Source organism: Hirundo rustica, chromosome Z (assembly GCF_015227805.2).
Source record: "Hirundo rustica isolate bHirRus1 chromosome Z, bHirRus1.pri.v3, whole genome shotgun sequence".
Lineage (NCBI taxonomy): Eukaryota > Metazoa > Chordata > Aves > Passeriformes > Hirundinidae > Hirundo > Hirundo rustica.
Genome location: NC_053488.1, coordinates 35487336 through 35510239, shown reverse-complemented (window position 1 = coordinate 35510239; position 22904 = coordinate 35487336). Strand labels below are relative to the sequence as shown.

Sequence of the window (22904 nt, the reverse complement as noted above, 5' to 3'; positions counted from 1 at the left end):
ACATGCCAAGGAACAGCCGGCCCGCGGCGCCCGACACCGCCGCCGAGCTCCGCTCCAGCCGGGATCCCCGTCCCGCGGCGAGGGAGGGCACACTGGGCATGCGGCGCGGGCACGTCCACTCTGGAGGGAGGAGCCGCCGGAGGTTGTGCGGATCGCAGGCCCGAGCGCGCCGCCCTGCTCCTCCCCTGCCGTTGGTAGCGCCCCGTGAGGGAAGCGGTGGAGCGCGGCGCAGCGGCGCGGCGGGCCCGGGACGCCGGCGCTTCAGCGCGGGGCCATGAGGCAGCTGCCGTACTTCTGCCGCGGGGAGGTGGTGAAGGGCTTCGGCAGGGGCTCCAAGGAACTGGGCATCCCCACCGGTGAGCGGGCGCGGAGGGCACACCTTCCCGGAATAACGCGGGCGGAGATTCCGCGGGACTGGGCCCAGCCGTGGGGTTGGGGATCTGCGCCTGGTCGCGGAGCGCTCCGGCCGGCGGGACCGTGGGCCGGGAGGACCGTGGGCCGGTCGCTGCCGCGCCCCTCGAGCGGAGCCGCGACGTGCTCCTGCCGATCAGCGGTGCGGCAGCGCTGTGGCTGAGCTCGACTGACCTCGGCGGCCGCCCGGCTGCCCTGCACAGCTGCGCTGTTGTCATGACTTGCGCTTTCCGAGAACGGCCCTGCCTTGTTACCCACCAGCGTTTTCCTGACGCCTTTTTCCCCGCCTTCTACACTGCTTAGTCTTGCATCTTCCCTTGTGTTGTTCTCTGCACCCCAGTCTGCAAAGACATTTCCCTGAATCGTGATGTTTGTTTCTTTTCTCATCTAGTGATCGTCAGGATGTACAGGATGTAGATAAATGTCACATTCTCGGTGCAGTGGTGGGGCAGCCTGGGAAAATACTCCTTCTCATAAACCTCCGATAGGCATAAGAACGGGAGTAGGCATTGGGAATCGCTGCAAGGAGGAAAGTTCAAGGGGGGTAGAGCAGAGTTTGAAACAGCAGGTGGGCTTGGCCTACAGAGAATATATTTTCCTATTGGCCATCTCTGTTTGAGTTGTCTAAATGCAGGCAGATGAATACTGCAGGAGAATTTTGACCTTACTTAGAAAGACACTGAGGTCAGTAGTCATATTGCCCTACATCTAACATGCATGAAACTTCATAAGACCACTCTTGGGGTGCTGAATTTCTGAGAATTTCTGTTTCTGAGAACATGTCATGTTTTTCTCTTGATTGTTTGTAAATTATGTTTTGGTATTAGGGAACAGGGGAAGGAAGCTGTTACTGTGTGTGAGGTTTGATAAAAATTTGGTAACCATCTATTCTTTCAAATTAGTTTGGTATCTTCCATGAAGAGATCTATTCAGCTGGGAAACAGAGGTAGGATAGTAGTTTTGAGAGAAGGTTAAATTCAGTCAAAAGGAAATTTTGTTCTACAGTAAATATCTAGTTTTCAAAGGAAATCTCCAAGGGAAATTGTGCAAAATTGACTAAACAATTACCGCATTTGCTTCTACATAGTTTATTTAATCAGTAAATATTTTACCAATAAATAGTTCTGAGATGCTAATTTATAGTGCAGTTGATTTTTTTCCCCCTCTCATTTTTCATCATAGTAAAGCTGTGGTAATTGTCTTAGTAATGAAATATGTTCTGGCTGTATGTATGGCATATTTATTAATTATTATTAAAGAAGAGAAAGAAAACTATACAATATAGTGTGTATGTATGTAGAAGATATACTACCTCTGGTATTGCCACAGTGACTGGATTTTATGAAGCTATTTTATACTTTGCGAATTTATTGTTGTTATCACCAGTGTTATGTTTGTAAGTAGTATGTAGGCAGAGTTTGGCTTTTAAGTTTTTGAAGATCCTGTTATATACTTGACTTACACAAAGTTACTCACACTTTGTACAATTTTTACAGCTAACTTTTCTGAGCAAGTAGTTGAAAGCTTTCCATCTGATATCCCTACTGGTATATACTATGGATGGGCCTGTGTTGGAAATGGAGATGTGCATAAAATGGTTTTGAGCATAGGATGGAATCCCTTCTATAAGAATATTAAGAAATCAGTGGTAAGATTTTGGCTTTTTGTGGGATTTTTATAGTAATAAAAGACTGGATGAATTTTAACAAGATATGCAGAATTTGATTGATGAATGATGTCTAGGAATTTGTGTGCCATTAGAAATGCATTTATTATCTGTATAATATTTATATTCTGAAAAGAATATTCTCTCTGTAGCCAGAGAGTATGCAGATGAAGTTGAAAAAAGTTTTTCTTTCTTCTGTTCCACCATTTCTTAACTACTTCCAAAATTAAAATATAACAGTTCTTGAAATGAAGGTTGCTTGACTTGCTGGTAGCAAATTGAGCACAAACTTGGTTTATGCATTGTAATGCATTGAATTTACTGGTTATGAGAGCCGTAGCCTATGCTGGAATATAGTAATAGTCTGTTGTTCTCTGCAGTGTATCTGCATTTCAGATAAGAGATGTTGTGGCAGCTTAATTTATAATTATTTTTTAATTAATTCTACTCTTAATGATGGAATCCATATATGAGATGCTGTGGCTTAATGTTCAGAATAAATATTTGAAGGCATATAGGGATGTAAGGATGGAGAAATTAAAATCCTGAGCTGTGACTGCTGTGGGGTTTTTTTCTGTCAGGTGCCGATACTTTTCCTGAGTCTTGCAGAGCTCTCTTTTTTTTGTTGAAAATAATTTTATTTGTACATGAATCTCTACTTTTAAGTGTTCGTCTTAGACAAATGTATGCTTGAAATTTTTTTTGCAGATAACTTCTGAGCACGTAGTTAAAAGTTAAAAATGGTAAAAATAGTTTATAAAAAAAGTAGTTAAAAATGATAGCTCTGCTGGTAGATGCTATGGGTTGGCCTGTTTTGCCAGTTTATGAAGTTGTGCATAAAAAAGTTTTGAGTATGATATTGGAACTGTGTCTATGTCTGGACTTGCTTTTCAATTTTCCCATTCAGTTGCCTTAGGAGATAGTTGTAAAAGCTCTCCTTGAGGCAACTACTTCTATTGAAATCTTCATAGTTATTTGAGTGTATCCACTTGTTGATGAAATACTAACATTTCCTGTCTTGGAAACCCTACTTATGGGAAGTTTTGAAGCATTTCCCCTGATGTCTATGGGCGTGGGTTTGGGGTTTTTTTCAAATGGTTTGTTTATTGGGTCTATTTGTTTGTTGTTTTTGTTTTCTTTTTCTCTTTATGCACTTTTTAAGGGAGTAATTTTTTTTAATCTTGTGCAAGTGCCATTCTACTTCCTAATACAACCTAAAGTAATGGCTTTTTAATTTTGGATTATACATGCTATCCTAAAAGTTTCTTTTCTTTTTTATCTGTTGATGAGAATTTGAATGTTGGATATTAGGCCTAAATGGTTACAGAGAGGGAAATAAACTCTTAAATTCATAATAATTGTCCACTTACTTCTCTTCCTTTAGGAAACACACATTATCCACACCTTCAAAGAAGACTTTTATGGAGAAATTCTTAGTATAGTCATAACTGGATACATTCGACCAGAAAAAAACTTTGATTCCTTAGGTCAGTATTGGAGGTCTCCCTCAAACTAGTTTCTTTTTTGCCTTACTCATACAGGTTTTGTGTCTTTACTGTACCTCCTTCCATCATGAGATGTTTTATTGGTTAACCTTTGAAATTTCAGTAAAATGTTTTTGTAATTTAAAAACAAAAAAACCCACACCCCCACTTTTTCATATCACACTACAAACCTTCACTTTTCTTTCACTTGTCTGAGGAGTAATGTCGAAATCATGGGCTTGTCATAAAAGTCAAGTGTACTAATTTCTTCTTAAAATGCAGTTTTATTAGTATTGAAGCAGAACTGTTAACATATCTTTTGGCAAACGAAGAGGATAATGCTGGTAATGGGTAAAAATGCATATTTAGCATGTTAAAAAAAAGACATTTTAAAAGCAGAGAATTCTGTCTTTTAAACCTCATAGTTATATTCTACTTCTGTAATCGTTGTTTGATATTTTGTGGTGCCTTCTTTTCACGTGCTGTTCTGTTCAGAATACAAACCTACTTTTAAATATCCCTATTCTTATGTTTTTCAGATGCGCTCATTTCAGCAATTCAGGAAGATATTGAAGAGGCAAAAAGACAGCTAGATCTACCAGAACATCTTAAACTCAAAGAAGATAACTTTTTTCATCTGCCAGAAGGCAAAATAGTAAACAACCGCTGAGAAAACCCATACAGCCTTTCAGCCCTTTTTTTTTTTTTTTTTTTTTTATATTCCTTTTTCTTATCTTCTCCCCTGTCATGGAGCTTTTGTATTTGCACTGCTCTCATAGATAGTTTTGTGTCATATGTCTGTTAGGTGGCTTGAGATCAGAACCACTCATACAAGATGATTTCAGTTTTCTTTGGTTAAGTCATTATTAGCCTAGTCATACAAAAGAACTAGAAGGCTGTACTACATTGTTATAGATAAACCATATATCCTAAAGTTACCAGGTGTTTAGAGATCTGAGCACATTCAGAACATGACCAAAGTTAATTGTAACCCTAAGGTGGGATTAGCTCATTTAATGAAGAAAGTCTGTTTTTAACATAATGTTCTTCCAGCTTCTTTTCCCATTTTTTATGTCATTCTTAGATCTGGGTTTTAGCTTAGAAGATGTTGGTATTGATTGACTCAGAAAATTCCTGTGGTTAGATATGACTGGACAATAACAATAGCAAGATATTTCCCTATAGTTCTTGTTTTTTATATACCACACACCTGTTGTGGTTGAAGCTGTTATTTTAATTGAAATTATTTATTTTAAGTTTATTTGAAATGGAAGAAATTGCTGTTGCTCATTGTGTTGCTAGAATCTGAGCTATACTTTTTCACACTTGACTGAACATATGATAGCACGTGATTTAAGTGTAGTTTAATTCTGAAGAGGTATTTCACATAATTTCAGGAAATGAATGAAGGGTGAAAACTTTAAGGTTCAGGTTCAAAAGATGCAGAAACAATATAACAAGACTTCTGCTCATTGCACTTTAAAGGAAAATAGGTAGTGAGACACAAACTTACATTTTATGTGCTGCTAGTATATTGCATAGGAAAATCTTGAGGTTATTCACTGCACTGGCAATAAAATGTCTGACTTCAAGGTTGGTATTATTGTAAGGCACAGAAAAATCTCAACACTCTGCACTAAGTGCAGGTAAGAGCCAAGGTTTTGGCAGACCAAGTAGCTGAATACACAAATGAAGGGGGATTTATTGCATAATATATCAACACTATAGTGAATATTGGTTATTTTTTGCAAATAGTTGCAGACAGTCTTACTCTGAAACGTGGGGATACAAGTGAGGGTTGGGCTAGATGATCTCTGAAGATCCCTTGCAACCCTAACTATTCTGTGATAGATAAGTGGGAGGAGTACTGTGAGAATTGATGGTAATTAGAAAAATAATTTGCAAATTATTTAATGTATAATTCAGTATCTACTCAGATAATTTTTTCTATCCCTTGGTTAATTGGAGTAGGTTAGCTACAGTGACTGTCACATTCATAACTTTTTGACATCACCCTCTGTGATGACAATATGTCAGCTTTGAGAATATGTCTGGGACATATTCTGAAATTCAAAGTATTTCTTTAAATATGTCTCAGCTGTGATTCTCTGTCTGAACTGCAATGTTCAATAAGGAACGCACAATTTCTGTAGTGAAATTTGATTAATTACTCCTTGTCCTATACTATTCTAATCCTGTTTTTCAGTCTAGAACTTCAGAGAGTTTTAGCAAAGTAGCTGCTTGGGTCTTTGTGGCAGGTGCTGTCAAGATGATAGCTTCACTTCATATTGCTTTAAATTCTAGCCAGTATCATGGGCTATTATTAGGGGAGAGGTCTTGAGGAAATCAAGGGCTCCTGTTTGCTCTTTTGGACTTCAGGAGAAAACTTGATTTTGCTTAAATGAATTGTTCACCAGTGCTGTTGATATCAGAGGCAGATGCAGTACATTTGGGAGAGGGGGACATGGGACATGAGAAAATATACTTTCTTTTTAAGGAGAAGAGGAATAATTTAGTGAGCTTTTTATTTATAACATGTTAGAAACTGTGTTTCTAAAAAGTCTGTAGAAGAATTGTTTTGGAAGATTGATGACTGGAATTTTAAAAAGAAGAGTTGAAAGGAGAACTTTTTTTTGCTAAGAGTTTATGCATTCTTCAGATTGTAGTAACGTTAAAATCATATATTTTACTACTCCTTTTAGAGAATGAACATAAGCCACACTAATCAATAGAGTATGGTGTCAACAATAGATTGTTGTTCATCATGGTACTGTAGCTAAACACTCATAGCTGCCTTTAAAATTGAATTTTTGCCAGTAATGTTTTGGGTCTGTTGTGGAAACTATGGTGCCTTAAGCTTGTTCTGAATAATACATTTCTCTATATGCTAATAAATGCCACTATCAAAAATTCAATTCAGCATTTGGTTATAGAACTGCTGTGCTATGGATAGAGAACAGTAGCAAAGGGAAAATTTGAAAGACTTGATTTGCTCTCAGATCCTAGCTGAGGTATGATATATGGATACACTGAACTAAGAAACTACTCTTTCTGTGTTTGTCTTCAAAGAAAGTGTGTTAGTACATCCATTTGGCTGAGTGTACCCAACCATGTTAATTAAGAGAAAATGTTATACATTGCTCTTTAAGCTCAATACATAATTCCTAGCACAGTATAAACTTTATGAAGGGTTATATTTTTGTATTATGTAGAAGTAGCTCTATTTTGCTTGTTGCACTGTACTGTTACAAAAGGAACTGTAACTGACAAAGTTATCCTTTTTGTCTTGGATTTCCTTTCCTTTGCCACAGAGTTAGTTGTCTCAGTTTTAGGTAAAGCTTTTATGGTGGTGACTGCCTTATTTTGAACTTTTTAATCTTCACATGATTTTGTATTCCTCTTTGTTACTAAAGGTGCAATGATTAAATCCCAAGTGGGTTCCACAGAGCTCTGTCAAAGTTACAGGGTGATCATGAGGTGTTTAGGAGTATCTAACACACACACAGAAAAATCCACTTAAGAATTATGGCTTAAAAATGAGTCCTTCTCACAAATAATTCCTTTGTAAAGATAAGTCTCAAGTGATTAAAAGCTTTAAAGCTGTTTATTATAAAAAAAAAGTGAAGGAATTATTTTAAGGCTTAGCTCTTAGCCAGCTGACCATACTGACAACAAATAACACTACTTTTGTTCTTCACAGCCGGGGCAATAAAGAGCATCCTCTTCTCTAGTATTATGTATCCAGCAATGCTAAAAAATTCCTTTGTTGCGTCCCTTTTAAGTGTAATTTAAGGGACAGTTTAAATGTCCCTTTAAATTTTGTCCCACTGAGGGCTATTTATTCCCTTTGGCATAGTTTGAAAGTGCTGAACTACTTTAAAAGATAAGTGGAAAATTTCAGTTGTAAATGCTCTCTGCTTATTTCAGTCCTCTGTAGCCCAAGAAGATTGTAAAGAGGACAGAAGACGTGATTTTTGCCAGTGTACTTCTAGACTGTATTTCACTTTGCAATAAATTCAAACTCTCTGTTTGTGATGAAACACTGTTTAAACCACTGGTTTTAGATTAATTAAGTGTTGATGATGTACAGAATATTTCTGGTTTTTTTTAATACAAGTGATAAATACTGTGCTGATACTTGGTGGAAGAAGTCATGTCATAAATGCAGTTCTATTGGGGAACGTACTACAAGAGTATGACAAAAAACATCAGCTTTGAGGAACACGGAAGCACCAGATGATACCAACAAGTGTGGGTACAAGAGCTACTGTATTATGAATTGCTTTCCAACTATAATTCCATTGTCATAAACTACTGGCACCCATCCCAGTGACATTAGATGAATCTTGTGTGTTTTGGTTGTGATTGGCATGGTTCGTGGTAAAAGTGCAAGGGCACGCTTTGAGTGAATGGTTGTAGTAGTTACAATGCACTCCCATATATATTGGCAAAGGATTTCCTCTCTAAAGTGTGGACAGAAATATGTTCTCCTAAAGCAGTGTGCATCTGAAAGCCTATGAAATAGTCAGGTAAAGCTTTAGAAATGCTTTTGGAAACCATGTCCTTGTCATGATCTTTGTTGTCTGAAATCTAGAGTTCAGCATGCTAGGAAAGTGTTAAATATAGTGTAGTAATTCTGGAAGAAAGGCAGCATAGAAAATTGATAAAGTAGTAAGAATTTCTCTAAAACACTGACTTCCCTCCAATTCACACTCATCTTCCTTGTCCCCAGAAGTCCATTTTGAAATATATATTCAACTGTTGCTATCCTATCCCGTATATGCTATATCATCATCTTCAGTCTCAATCACTTGATGTTCTTGTAGCAGTTGCTTAAGAGTGAAGGAAAGGCTTTGGATTGATTTGCAGCCTCTCATACCCTCCTCTATTACAGCTGTGGCTTTGCCTTGCTTTATTCTCCAGATGCATGTAGTGGTTCCAAGTAAAAGGAAAAGCCAAATCAGCTGGTAAGAAAATAAGTAGTTTGGATTTTCCTCTCTGGTGGTAGAATGGATTATAGTACACGGTCATCTGATAACCACAATTTAAAAAACTGAAATGTGAGGTCAAGTAGGACAAGTCTTTGTTTTAAATGACCTTGTAGAAGTTTAGGTTAGAGTATAATTTTTAATGTTTTGGAGGTACTGTCTTACTCTTCCAATACCACAGTTGTACTTGTAGCTGTGGTGGTATAAGACTAAAGAAAAGGGGGTTGGTAGGGCAGTTAAAGGGTTTTTTATTAGTTTGAGGCTAGTCAGAAGCAGAGAAGCTAGCAGGGACACAAACACTACTTCTATCTAACCTTAGGCTAGAAACATTTTTAACTTTTGTGTCTAGAATAAGTTGAAGACTGGTTGCGTGGCCTGAACCTGCTTTTCCCAATTGTATCTGGCTTAATCACTTTTTTTTTCACTCCACTAATCTCTACACGAGGTGCTGTAGCTGTTTCAAAGCCAGTGAAGTAATTTTGGCATGATGATATAGATCACTCTCCGTTGAAAGAGGTACTTTCTAGTCAACTTACGAAAAGCACAGGTGTTTTTGAAAATGTAGGGGAAAAGATGACTTGTCGCAAATCAGCTGCAAGTAAGCTCAGCCTATTCTGGTGATGGGGCAGAGGCATTTTGTGGTGTGCCTTCAGCTCAGCATCACGCTTCTGCTCTGTTCTGCTTTTCATTTTTAAATGTCAGCCTAGTCAGTCATAAAGCCTTTAAATGCCAGTGCTTCTCTTCATCAAGGCCGTACCTTGAGATTTTTGCTACAGTCAAGGCAATCTGGGCTGTCTGCTCATTTGAAGTCACCACAGCAAGGTGGGCAGCAGCCTTCTTCAGTGTACAGTGACGTGTTAGCTGGACACAAGAGAAGAACAAAAATAAGAATACTAAAAGATAACCTATACTTACAACAATATTCTCTATTCACATTGTTTTCAGTAGTTAAAAGTTCAGTGTACAAATGAGAGCAGAAAATGCCTCCAAAAGGTCACCTCTTATCATGGTATCTCCTGGACTTTGTATTCATCTGCAAAACAGCCTGAGTTGCACATTTCACCCAATAAACTTTATCTGTGTGGATAAAGTACACACCCAAATGCTCTCTTTTCTAGAATAAACAGTTAAGGCAAAATAACAACACAAAAATGTCATCTAATTTGCCTTCAAATACACACTGAGTATTTCTGTTTGTCTTCAAAAATAATGAGATGTGAGATCTCCAGCAGAAGAAGGTCAGTATTTTTAAAAAAAGATTCCTATGCCTGGTCTTGAAACTCTGTGTATCCACAAAGCAGATTTTGTGGGAGTTTTGAAATTTGTGAAAAAGCTCTTAATGAACTGCAAGGACTATGATGGACTTTTGCCTTTTTTCTTTTTCCTTGTTATCACCATTCTGTCATCTGCCCTGAAGAGGGGTCCCAGGGAATTTGCAGAGTTCTGGCAGGTTTCTTCTTATAATGCACATGATAGAAGAAAGATGCAGACTGTCAGAAGAAATGTGAGACATGAAACCCGGTCCAAAGTCCTGAGCCTCTGAAGATGCCAGCAAAGTGTCAGGTGTTACAGTCTGTGCTGCATAATTGAGGGTCTGAAAGGAAGAGTGAACAATGGCAAAGGAGTTCAGGAGGGATATAACTATCTTGATCTATAAGCTATACTAAATGTTTAATACTTATCTTTGATATGCTCCATTGACTTCTGGTAAATTGAGGCAGACATTTATTGTGAAAAACTCTTTGTAGCCTTAACCAATTACTTTCATAGAGCCATTCTCTCTAAGCTCAAAACTTGAAGTTGGTTTCAGTGAGCAACAAGAGCATCTAGGAGCTGAACTGCCCCTCTCTGGGGTCACTCAGCAGTGGAGTCACTTCAGTGCAGAAGTAGTGGAGCAAGATGAGCCAGAAGATGCTAGCTTAAGGAGGAAGGTGTAGTGGGGCAGGAAGGAAAAACAGTAACTCAGGTCCCTGAGACTGGAAAGAGTCATCTGAATCACTTGGTCCAGGTGCAGAATATTTACCTGGATGTTGGTGAGGATATCTGATTGAAGAGCTGCTGGCAATTTTTTCTGAGAGATAGAAATCAGGATTGTTAGAAATGGCTGTTGTTAGGGCAAGTGTCTTAGCACACAGGAACCCAACACTTCATCCCCAATCCATTATGCTTTTTTTTTTTTTCTATTTCTCCTTTCTGGAGGGCTGAAATCCTTTTCAGCTGGGCACACCAGCCAGTCAAGTAGTGGGGAGGAAAAACAGTGGCTATAGAAGCACAGTAATCTGACCAATTTCAAGGTCACCCTTTTCAGAGATAATAGTGCAAATACAAGATTAGTGAATCTTTATAATCAGAGTGTTAACAGATATCACTGACTACCATGGAGGGGGTGGGGGGGTGGGAAAGGCAGTACTATTCAGTGCGGCCTGTCCTACTAATTCATCCTGCTATCTGAACTTAAGCCAAGTGCAGGTGGAGGGGTGTGCCTCATCCCCAGCCTCCAGGGGCTGCAGAGACCCACCGCCATGCTTCATGATTTCTTGAAGAAAGCTTCCACAAGCCTCTTTGCTGTATCTATGTATTAGGTAAATTAGTTTGTTATAGATTAGTACTACCACTACCTACTCCCCTAGCAGAGTGAAAAACTAGAGACACAAAGACTTTTTAAAATGTCTTCCATTTTCCTGTAACTTTCATCCTTCGTGGAAAAAATGATCATTTTGTTCTGGTTTACTTAGCTGTTTTCAGTGGAAGGATGTGGATATCTTGCAAGGCTTTCTTCATTGGCAAGGTCCTAAGGTTTAGAAAACTTCTTTCTTTCACTGATGTACTGCCTATATATTTTTTTTCTTTCTTGCTGAAAGATCCATATTTCTACAGAGCCGATTAAAATATACAGCAGCCCAGTCTGCCTCAATGTCCCTGGAGGTAGAGTGTAGTCCAAGTGTCTCTCAAGCTTCTACATGTACTAGCTGTGCTAGCATACAAAACATTTTTAGCTTCCTTATAGACATAACACTCAAAGTAACTTGCTGATGACCTCTCATCACTGTCGTGAGGTGCAGAAATTTACTGTCACCAGACTTCGAGAGACTATTTTCTAGCTTCATATTTTTTCGTGACTATTATTGAACAAATCCTTACAGAGTATCCTACTTGATGTCATCTCTAAGAATATAAGGAATATTCCAAGAAAGCTAGGTATTTGATCTTAATTTTGTTAAGTTGAGCGGTACTCACATTTTCCATTCTTCTATCCCCACTCCCATGTGAATCATAAGTTTGCTTTCTCCTTTTAGACACTGGTCATTTACCATGCGCTGAAAAATTGTTAAGTAGTTGATGGTATATTGGACAGTTGATGGTATGTTGGACAGCCATAGTTATAAGGAATGTGTTTCACTTTACTCTAGAACTTCAGCAGAAGTAAAGACCTCTCTCTTTCTGCTGTCTGCCTGCAGTTGGATGCCTTCTGTTCTGTTGTCAGTGATTCTTTGCATCCATCTACTTTACCCTGGCTTATGTTTTGTTTGATTTCTGTGTAGTAAATGTAAAAATTTAACCCTGGTTATGAGTGTGAAGAGCTAAACCAAAACCGTGACTGAATTACAGTTAAATTTGACCTTGATCCTGATAAGGTAATGGTTGTAATATTAAATAAATGCAGTAAGATAGGCTTCTTATCTTGTTAAATTGAGAAGAGATTAACTACTGCTGAAGGATAAAATTTCAAAAACATTTGAAGCCTTATAAGTAAAAATAAAGATTTTTTTAAGGTGAAGTACAGCCCCCCCCCCTCCTCCCCCCTTTAATATTTCCTCCTTTAGTGGCTTTTGTTGTTTTCCGTAACAGTTGCCAGTCACCAGCAGAGGGGAAAGTACACGAGCAGGTGGTTTTAATATGTTTCGTGACTGAGAACCTTTAATGTTACAATCAGATATGAATGTTTAAATGCCTCAATTTGTGCACTTCTCTTGTCAACAAAAGGAGTGGAATTAGGCTTTTAAAAATTTTTATATATATATATATTTTTTTTTTTATTTTTTTTTTTTTTAAATGTCTAAGACTTCATAGAATGAGCAGTTGTGCTACAGAAGATTTTCCTACTGAAACCTGTGCAGGGTATTACTTCTAGTAATATAACTAGAGGTTCCCCCCAAAAAGCCTCACAGCGTTGCAAAGAAAATCAGTCATGAAGAGGTAAAATGTTTATCCTTGGCCTTTGAACTACTGCTAAATGAAAGCAGAAAATGACTGGGTTTAGTCATATAAAGAACTTTAACTTGTCAGTTAAAATTTTACTCAGGAACTTATGACAGGTTGTTGCTTAATGCTGCAGGAGAACTAATTAATTAATAACAGAGTTTCTTGCCTTCATGGGAAGACTACCTGTTTGGAGACTTCAGCTCTCCTGTTCTAGCCTATTGTTCATTGGTCCTTGCATAAAGACAAGTCTCATGTAGAGACAAATGCAGAGTGAAGTACTTGTACTTATGCTACTAGTACTTATGCTATATAGCATGTAGCATTCATATCTTCTTGTTGAGCTGATTTGTTTTACTTTTTTGTCTGCTCCAATGTCTACTACCATGCTTCACTTGAGGATCCTATAAGTCTCTGTTTAAAAAGTTGTCTGTAGCTCTTCTGGTTGTAAGTGAAATGTGTAAAAGTCCCATTATTATGATGTGTCAATCTGAAATGAATCAGAGGCTACTGTAAACTAATAATATTCTATAAATGGAGCATTTACTCCAGATGAACCACTCCATTTTATTATTATTATGCTCATATAGATTTTTAAAGACAAAAATGTACTGTTTCAGATGTAGTGAGCTGGTTTTATCAAAATGTGTACTTTCTTGTTGCTTGGTGTTTGTTTCTTTGGGCATTTCTTTATGGTTTTCTTTCACCTAAACTTAAACATCTTCCCTTTAAAAATCCCATTCAGGCCAGACTGTGCCTTAGTGTCACATTAATTCTTGTGACTGTATCAGTACATTGACTAGTTTGTCATACATCCAACTCTTCTCTTCAGTTTCTGGATACCAAGGAACTGATCACGCTGTGCCATTTCTCGAGCTAAGGTTTGATTAATTTAAGAAGCTACTGTTGTACTCTGCCTGTTCAGTCTATTCCAGCACTAAAACTCTTTGTAGTTCTTGAAAATCTTAGGTACAAAACCTGAAAATTGCTACAGAATTTATTAATGAGAAGACAGTAACATCCTTCCAAATGGTCATAGAGATCTCATTACTGCAAGGTGTAGGTGGCTTGGTCTGGCAGCACTGTGAAGGCTTTTTTTTTTTTTTTTTTTTTATACTTCCATGAAACACTTAAAATGGGTGACAAGAAAACATAGCTAGTCTAATTTAATGCAGTTCTGAACTGGAAAAATTAAGTTCGAAGTCCCCAAATCTGCCCTGTGCTAATCCTTCCTGTGCTAATCTTCTATCCGTTGAAACATACATTTGATCAGTACTGTTTTCTCAGCAATGATTTTTTTCTGGACTCTGCTGGGATATATCAGTCTGATCATTCATAGTTGTATTTTTAATTGTGGAATTGTTTATTTTGTTGTTTTCGGACTTTTTCTCATGCAGGAATATGTCTTACAGGATGACTCCAATTTCATACTAGAAAAAAATGATGCAGGGCTGCCATATCCTGATATTCTTCTACAGCACAAGCTAAGAATAGATTCATAGCAAAGGAAATCATCACTTCTTTCTGCAGCAGCAGTTTTCTTTGAAGCCTCCTAAGTGAATGTTGGTTCCAAGTGGCTGGAGAGATTTGTCCAGATTACAGCTGGAGATATTTCATCTGCAGGCACATTTGAGACAGAACTCAGAAAAGTGAATCACATAGAGGAAAAGAATAGCATGGTAGTGTTTCTGTGTTTGGGGTAAACATTTCTGCTTTCATGTGCCTACAGCAGTGCTTTTTTTAGGCTAGGACTGCCACATTTGGTGTCTTCTGCAGAGCCAGATTTTATGAGATTTTTTTTATCTTTTCTGCTAGGATCACAAGGTTATTCATTCACTCATGAAAGTACTTCAAATGTGTACTGCTGCTTTATGGGTTTTACCCATCTATTTTATGAATGGAAATTGGTTCCCCAACCAACAAGGAACATCTGCTCTTTTTTAGACTCTGCACAACAGATCAGTAATAGGATTCAGAATTAGATACGAGACATGAATGAATGACTGGGTGTGTGAAGCAACAATGAAGATCAGAAAAAACTTCCTGAATATTGCAGGAGTGAACCAGAAGGATTAATACAGTTCATCAGCTGTGCTGCTAAAGTAATCTTGATTGCCTTACTGTAAGTCAGAAAATGGAAGCCAACCTGGAAAGTCTTCTAAAAATCCACTGTTCGCCAAAAATAGTATAAGAAACTACAGCCCAAACTCATTCACTCGCTCACTCACTCACTCTGGCCACCTACTGTATTAAAAAGAATACAGTTAAGATAATGAAGAGTGGAAGTAAGGAATTCTTCTAGTTAAGTCTGCCAAGTTTCTAGCTGTTATGTGATACTGTTCTGTGATTTGAATTTATAGAATAGAAAAACAACTAAACCACATACAATCAATTTATCCATTAAGTTTGAAATGAGCAGGTATAGTTTTTGTTCAAAACTGAAGAAACACAGTTGAGTTTGACCTACATAAATGCTGGAATAACAAGGAAGCAAAATCACTGGGCACTTCAATGCACTGACACAAGAATTTGTAGAATGCTTTTTTTGTCTCCAAGTGGTAGTGAAAACTTAATAACTTTGAGAGAGGCCCATTTACCTTCAACAGGTGATTCACACATAACATTCACTCAAATCCAAAAGAGGAAGAAAAATATTTTTGCTCCATGAAGAACATCGCCACAACTGATGACAAATATTAATGGGACAAAGCACACTTGAAATTAAGTGGACCAAGAAAAACTCAAGTAAGTCCTAGAATGGTCAGCTACATGCACACTGTCCTGTCATACTTTCAAGCACTTCAGTGAGCATTTTAGGTGATGTTCCTTTATGTGTCTGTTTTTCATGTAGTAGAAATAATTGAAATACTTATATTTTTTTAGACTCGATAAATTTTTTTTTAGTGTCCAATAACCTATACATCTAAGCAGTCTTAAAAATGCCCTGTTGTTAATCTCACATAGATGTATATTTTATGCTTTGAATACCTTATTTTCAGTAAACATCTGTGGTGTTTCTTTATGAGACCAGACGACTGCCGATGGCAAAAGGAAAGAGCCTGCTCCCTCACCTGGGGGATATCACGGCTTTATTCTGGAGACCTGCTCCTGCCAGCTGCAGATCTTTTCCATCCTCCCCGGTGCCCGAGAGAGCGAGCGAGCCTCCCGGCCCCATCCCGGGGCTTTTTCCCAGGGGGGCAGGGCCCAGAGGCAGGGACAAGCCACTGCCCAATCAGGGAGAAGGTGGGAGTGGAACAGAGTTGGGTTACATTCCAGTGTGAGGGATGGGCATGGCCAAGCACGGACAAACCATATGATACAGTTTCCAAGGGGAACAGGGGAAAAACATTACAAATCCGATGAAACACAATACAAACCCAGTTAATGCATTACAACAAACATCAAAGTCTTAAAATTCAGAATTATTTAGTCAGGAAATAAGTAAGAACAGACTGATTATTTTGTGATGTTTATTGCCTGAGGTGTAATATGACTTGTCATTTAGCAAATTATAAATTAATAATTAAAAAGTGATGTTATGGCAGTTTAAAATGTTTCCTAGTAGAAGTCTTATAACTTATTCTCGAATGTGAGAAAGCACTCATTTTCTAGATTTGTCCCTTCTGATGTAATACTATTTCTTTCTGAGATGCTATTTAACCAGGTATGAGGACAAAGTGTTAATTTTGCCTTACTGATGATTTTCAGTATTTAATAGTATTCATCTCTCTAAAAAGTATATTTTAAAATAAATTCAGTGTTCACACATAAACAGTTTTATCTTTGTCTATATATAGATCTCCTTCAAAATGTGTCTCAAGGCTGAAATTTTCAGGAAGCCAAAGGCAATTCTTTACTTATCTTGCATAACCAGCAAACAGAAGTACCCACTCCTGTGACACTCTTACCAAAGTCTTTCCTTCAATCTCCCTTTTTTTTTTACACGCTCCTACTGAAATATATGAAACTGAACTGTGCAGTGGAATTAAAAGCAAAAGAATGCCAGTAGCCTCAACATTTCTTCTTCCTAAGAGCTCAATTCCTAAGTGGCCCCCGTATAAAGAGCCACAATGCAGCAAACAAGGGTAGCAAGGCAAGGGTTTCTTTTTTTCTGTATAAAGGTCTTTTCTCATTAGACAAACACTTGATAAATGCCACTGTTTTCCTTGTGGGTAGGGTTTATCTCACCCAGAAGTACAAAACAAAGAAAAACAACGTGGAAATAAATCCTTTGGCTTTATAGCACCATGTGAGTCACTGGCATGGTAAATGCAGAGGAATTACTCTGGGCTGTTACAATTAGAAGTCTGGTCTGAAAAACTACTTTCAGCACCCAAGAAAACATGTATCTGTATATGTGTGTATAAATATAATAACTTCTCTCAAATGTGGCACATAAAATTTAATGTATTTTTATGCATTTTTCCTTGAAGACTACACCTATTAAGGATTTAATTTTGTTTGTTTGATGCACTGTTTCTTGGTAACATGTCAGGCTTTTAGAGGAGTTTGAAGAATGCATGCATCCTGTGATATATTTCAGGGAAATACATTAGAAAATTCATAATGTTGCTCAAGTCTAGAGTCCTTGGGAGAAGACCACATCCACTAAACTTACTGTCTATACCTTTGGTTTTAATCAATTGCCCATGACTGGGTCTAGTGCTATTGAACATTTCTTGCAAATAAATGCCCACCTAACTACAGGTAGCTGTGCAGAAGATACTGGACTTTTGAGTCATATTTACCCATCTCCTGCATTCCAAGGGGTTCTAAGAAGCCTCAGTTTAGGTAGCTGGTCTAGCCCCTATAGTTAGGAGATAAGTTAAAGTGTCCTTCAGTACTTTTGTTCGTTATACTTTCAGGGTTTTCATCCAATGCAGAGGTATGCATATTTATTAATATTTTTAGATAAGTAATAAGTAAGTAGCATGGTATTTGAAATAAATGAAATCTTTCTTACAAAGAAATGAACTATTTTAATTCATGTAAAGTACTTGCAATCATCAGTGAAGGTAAAGTTACCTGCATGTATGGGTCAATAAGTGCAACACAGGCTGCTGAACTGTTAAGCAAGTTTGAGTAGCCACATGCACTGAGTAAGACAAGAGGTGTGGGGAAAATTTTGTGCTATTATGAGATTAAAATTGTTAACATACTTGCAAGTGGCAAATTCATATGGGTGAAGAAACCTTTATAAGGCAGTTCTAAAGGTTAACTCTAAAAAGTTGCTAAAACCTCTTATATTTTAAATGTAGTGGTGTTTGTTTGTAAGTAAAAAAACCTCCAAAGTATAACGAGAAATGTATCCATTAATTGCCTTCTTGTTACATGCTGTTAGTTGGAATCTGTTTTATTCTTGACATAGGCAGAACTCATAAACTCATACCACAGTGCTACAAATTATTTATTGTGCTGTAATTATTATGCTCAATATCCATTCAAATCATTTTTATTCCTTGGAGTATGGTATGACCCAATAAGGAAATATAAAGGAGTTTAATTTTTCACTGGTGAAATTCTGAGTGAAGATTTAAAAAAAAAAAAAAAATAGAAAATACTGAAAAATTTCCCTATTACATCTTGTTGTAGCAAAGAGACATACAACAAATACTGAAATGTTTTGTTAGTGTAAAAAAAAAGGTAATTTTGATATTATAAATTTGAGACATTATTCCTTTTAATTTCAATACAAAATTACAAATACAATATTATGTGTATGTATATTTGCAATCATTCCGAACCTGACTAATATGCCTTAGGGAATTACAATTCTTTTTTAGCAGCATAAGCACCAGGGAAGTGAAATACTTCAAATTTTTGAGGGAAAAGAAAGAATTTGTCTTAAATAAAGCATTTGAGATGTAAAAGATTGTTGGTGGTTTGGGGGTATTTTAAATCATAAATTTTGGAGTGTCAGTGATTTATTTAAATTTAGCATTATATGGTATATGGTAAATATATAACATTATAATTCTTATTATACTACGCAGAGAATAGTATCTCAATTAATTTTTTAATAGATTTTAAATATGAAAACTTACTTCTGTGTCTTGGTTCAAAACAGAGTAATATAGTAAACTAGCAGGCATAATCTGCATCCTGCTTTGTGGAACCTTTGATCTAGGACTTTCATATTAAAGAAGTGTGATCTTCCAGAGAGGAGTAGCTACTCATAAGATTGAGTTGTAAACTTGGAGAGCCTTGTAAGTACATGATCAGCATTAAAACCAGATTTCTTTTAATGTTCCTGCTCTTTGTCTTCCCTCTCATTGGTTTCTCCAATTGTGTCTTCTGTATGGAACACCACTTTAATAACTGGTATAACTGGGTTAAATTCTAAAATACTAGACTTTTTAAATTGTGTAGCAAAAATAGTTGTTTACTTTCTTAGGTTTTTTTCTCATATCCTCTTTTTCTGCTCTGTGGAAATCAAGAGGGAAAATCAGTTCCACTGAAAGCCCGAAAAGCAGCTTATAACAACAGGTGAAGAAAAAAGGGATTTAGATGCTTAAAGGTACTCATCCTTCACTGCACATGCATGCGTTATTTCTTCTGAATCTTGAAACCACAGAAATTTTGTGGTGTAAGAGACTAACTCTTCAGCCATCTCCTCCTTAGATCCTGGTAAATGTGATTGTTGTCTTGTGCTCTGTTTTAACCTTTTCTGAAGAATGAATGTTGGAAGGAATTAAATGGAGAGAGTAAAAGGTTGAAGGAGAAAAAGAAGAAATAATAAGACAGTAGTCTGTAGTACATCTCCTTAATGTACTTAACGCAAATAAATGGAGGAAATGACACCTTTCTCTGAGGTTTTTGGAGCTTGGTAAATGTTGTAAACTTAATTAAGTGTATTGGTAACAGCGGATATATAGGGATAGTCCTCATAAAGTTTAATGTTCTACACATTTAAGTGTTGTAGGTGTGCATATTTATATAAACCTTTAGATGGTAGGAAAAATACAAGTAATTTATTTATAGTAGCCAGTTCAGAGCTGTCTCAATATTACATCATAACAAAATTGTTCTGACAATTGCTGACATTTTGGAAACAAGGTGTGAGCTTACGAGTTCTAGGTGAGCGCTACTGTTTCATGTATTAGAAGACCACAGTAGAAGCAGTTAGAGAAGTCACTATATTCAAGAGTCATGAATATAATTGATCCTTTCCTTTCTTGATAATAGGATTCCCAGAAACAGAGCAGGACGTATGAAGTTTATTGCCTCAGTTAAAGGAGATTTTTGCATGCTATGGAGTCACACGTATTCAAACAGTTTAAATTCTTTGGGCCTTCCTCACACCTGCCTTATGTTCAGTACTCTTCCTAGTCCACAAATGGACAATTCTTAAAAGTAAAGGTTTTTTATTTGCAGCTCTGTCTCTCTCACTCCAAGCTCAGAAACCTTACGTCTCATAGGAGATGTCAGTGTGCCGTAGTATGCTGGGTATTATTTGCTGTCTGGTTCTGCACACACTTACTGCCTTCCAGACCTCAAGCTGCATCTGCTTCTGTCATACACACTCCTCATGACTTGGAATGGAAGAGGATCTTGAGAGATACCTGCTGTCACTAAGGGTTTTGGAACTTTGTGTTCATAACAGAGTTTCTTTGTTAGTTAAATTGTTCCTTACTTTAGGTGATGAGCTCTTGTGGCATGGGGCTGCTTGTGTCCTTTACTCTACAATGCATTAAAGGTGTTTGAGTCAGTTTCCATTCATCACTGCATTATAGCAGAAGTAGCAGAGTTAACAGTGGTAGTCATAGCATGTACTGAAAACAAACAAACAAAAACAACACAAAAACAACAACAACAACAAAAGTCTTATACTTCGGGAAATCATGCAAGTCTGTAGGGCTCTAATAGTACAGATATTTTATTAATCCAGGCAAAAGGTCACATGAATTCAGGGGAATTGTGCAGTAGGGAGGTTTTCCTCACATAAGTGCAGCCTTGCTTGATTTTTAACTGGAACCAGACATGTATACTCAAGGAAAGTATATCCAGCAGGTATGCTTATGTTATATTCTCTGATCTCATTCTGCCTTTGAAACTTTCTAGCTCCTTTTAATAGTTTTTAGGTGTTCACTTCCAGTAAAAGCTAGAAGCTATAGTAAATTTTGTCCTGTTTTCATGAGAACTCAGCTTCAGGAATATGACAACTGGGAAATAAAAAAAGAACAAATGTACCATCAAGCATGAATTTTTGCAAATAGTCTGTGTTAGTTCTGGTGTAAGTTGTGGAAAATAATGTCCACTAGATAGTGCAAGTGTATTTCAACATTGAATATTTCTTTTCAATAAAAGTCTGAAGTTGAGCATCACATAAAATACCACAATGAAATATTATATTGTATAATTATCAAACATTGAACTGAGGTCTACATGTAGTGCTTGTGCAGTATTTTGCTTATGTTTCTGATGGCTCATTTTATTAATGCCTAGGACATTATCTATCTAATTATTTATTAATTTTAAAAGCAGAGTCAGAATAATAATATAAATGTCTAAAATTTTCAACTAGGTAAAGATAATGGTGGCTTAGACAAAAATAATTTGAGTCAGTGAGAAATGTAAAATAAAAACTTGCACAAGTGAGCCCACTTGCATATATGTGAGGAAATAATATGAGCAGGTGCAATGCAGTTTACCAATGCACATAACTATTGTGTCTGTGTCTTTGGAAGTGACTGATTTTATTATAATAAGATTAATTTTAATATCTTGTATTTTTAGAACAAATATTGCATAAGGGCTCCTGCTGAAATGGTTTCAGGGGTATATCTGAATTTTTCTGTATTATAGAGTAATTTTATTTTTATGCTTTATAAACATATTTCACCAGAAACCACCTTCTGGTAAATCTCACTTGTCAAAAGAATATAGAAACATGATGGTTCATATATGAAATACAGATGTTCAGATATAATTACTGGATTAAATCCTTCATTTGCCAGATGCATTTTCTGATGTTTGAAAGTTGCAGTAATTTGCATAACATCCTACAAAAGAAATAATTCAAGTAAGGTGCAATATTCCATTTCAGTCTGTATCAGTGATAATATGATACACTTACTGAATAAAATAGATCATACAATTTACTATACAATTTCTTAATTTAAACATTTATCAGATATACAAGTGCAGTTAAATCTAAATGTAAATGAATATTTTCTTATTAATTTGCCTAATAAAGCAACACACAAGATTGCAAGTTTCTGTTTTAAAATACACATTTTCTTTTAACTTTCCTTAGGGCAGTCCATCATAAGATCAGTAGAGTATGGAAAACTTAGTGACACTCTGCAGAGAGCTAACTGTTTTTGTGGTACTGGCTCTCTTCTGATTTCCTACTCCTAAACTTAATTTAAAACATTAAACCTCACAATGTTAAATGCCTTCTTGTCTTATTTCTCTGTACAAGTAGTTGCTATACAGCAATTATTCGAATGCCAATTCATGAACATGTTGTTCTTCACACAGTAGTTGGCGTATATGAGCAGAAGTGCATATAAATAAATCTCCTTTCAAATGTTGTTTACACTAAAAGAAAAGTTTAAAACAGGATGTTCTCAAGCATTGATATTACTTATATGGTGTTTTGAAATGTAGTGAACATTTTCTTTTGTTCCCATGCTGAAAAGAACCACTTTTTAGTTCTTGTAACTGCAAGTCATATTAGAAAAAACCTACCTGTGGACTGCTGAAAAATTTTCAAGACTGATTTTTGTTTTTAATCCAATTTTGCATGAGAATGTCAAGTATTTGTTTGTCACCCTTGATTAGGATTACCTCTTTCTCAGGACCTAGAGAAGGGAATTAATTTTTTTCCAAACAGCATTTATCCTGTTATACTCCCCTAAAACATTTTATAAAGTAACAACATTTTTTCTCATTTTGATTTTTTTTAATAAAATTGAATTTTTCTCCTTTAATTAAAAAAATAAATGCACAAGTGTAAATATTAGATAATTGTTACTGCTAGTAACTTTGTTTCCTTTGGCTCCTCTCAGTTACCTAAAAAAAGCTTTAGTCAGAGAACACATAAATGCAAACAGGCTTAATCAATTCCACATATATAAACCTTAGAGCTCTGTATAGATTTTCTCAGTCTAGTGGAACTAAAGGCAAATTTGTCCCCAAAGCTTTTCCCAG

At 36.7% G+C, this 22904-nt stretch overlaps 1 protein-coding gene and 1 pseudogene across 1 annotated transcript; one reads left to right on the top strand and one right to left on the bottom strand.

The window, feature by feature from the left end:
* The first annotated feature begins 208 nt into the window (after positions 1-208).
* Positions 209-8724, top strand: RFK (riboflavin kinase). Its single transcript, XM_040090938.2, has 4 exons — positions 209-356; positions 1908-2059; positions 3462-3564; positions 4101-8724. The coding sequence occupies exons 1-4, from the start codon at positions 275-277 to the stop codon at positions 4229-4231; spliced, it is 468 nt and encodes a 155-aa protein (XP_039946872.1). The 5' UTR covers positions 209-274; the 3' UTR covers positions 4232-8724.
* Positions 8725-9260: 536 nt separating this feature from the next.
* The window catches only part of LOC120765790 (long-chain fatty acid transport protein 6-like), a 35871-nt pseudogene continuing 22227 nt past the window's right edge, over positions 9261-22904 (bottom strand).

What these genes read in the sequence shown, in the direction of transcription:
- RFK (XM_040090938.2), top strand. Translation starts at nt 275, where the DNA reads ATGAGGCAGCTGCCGTACTTCTGCCGCGGGGAGGTGGTGAAGGGCTTC. An exon ending in AGAATATTAAGAAATCAGTG is followed by an intron (nt 2,060 to 3,461) that starts GTAAGATTTTGG and finishes CTCTTCCTTTAG; the next exon opens with GAAACACACATTATCCACAC. An exon ending in AAAAAACTTTGATTCCTTAG is followed by an intron (nt 3,565 to 4,100) that starts GTCAGTATTGGA and finishes TATGTTTTTCAG; the next exon opens with ATGCGCTCATTTCAGCAATT.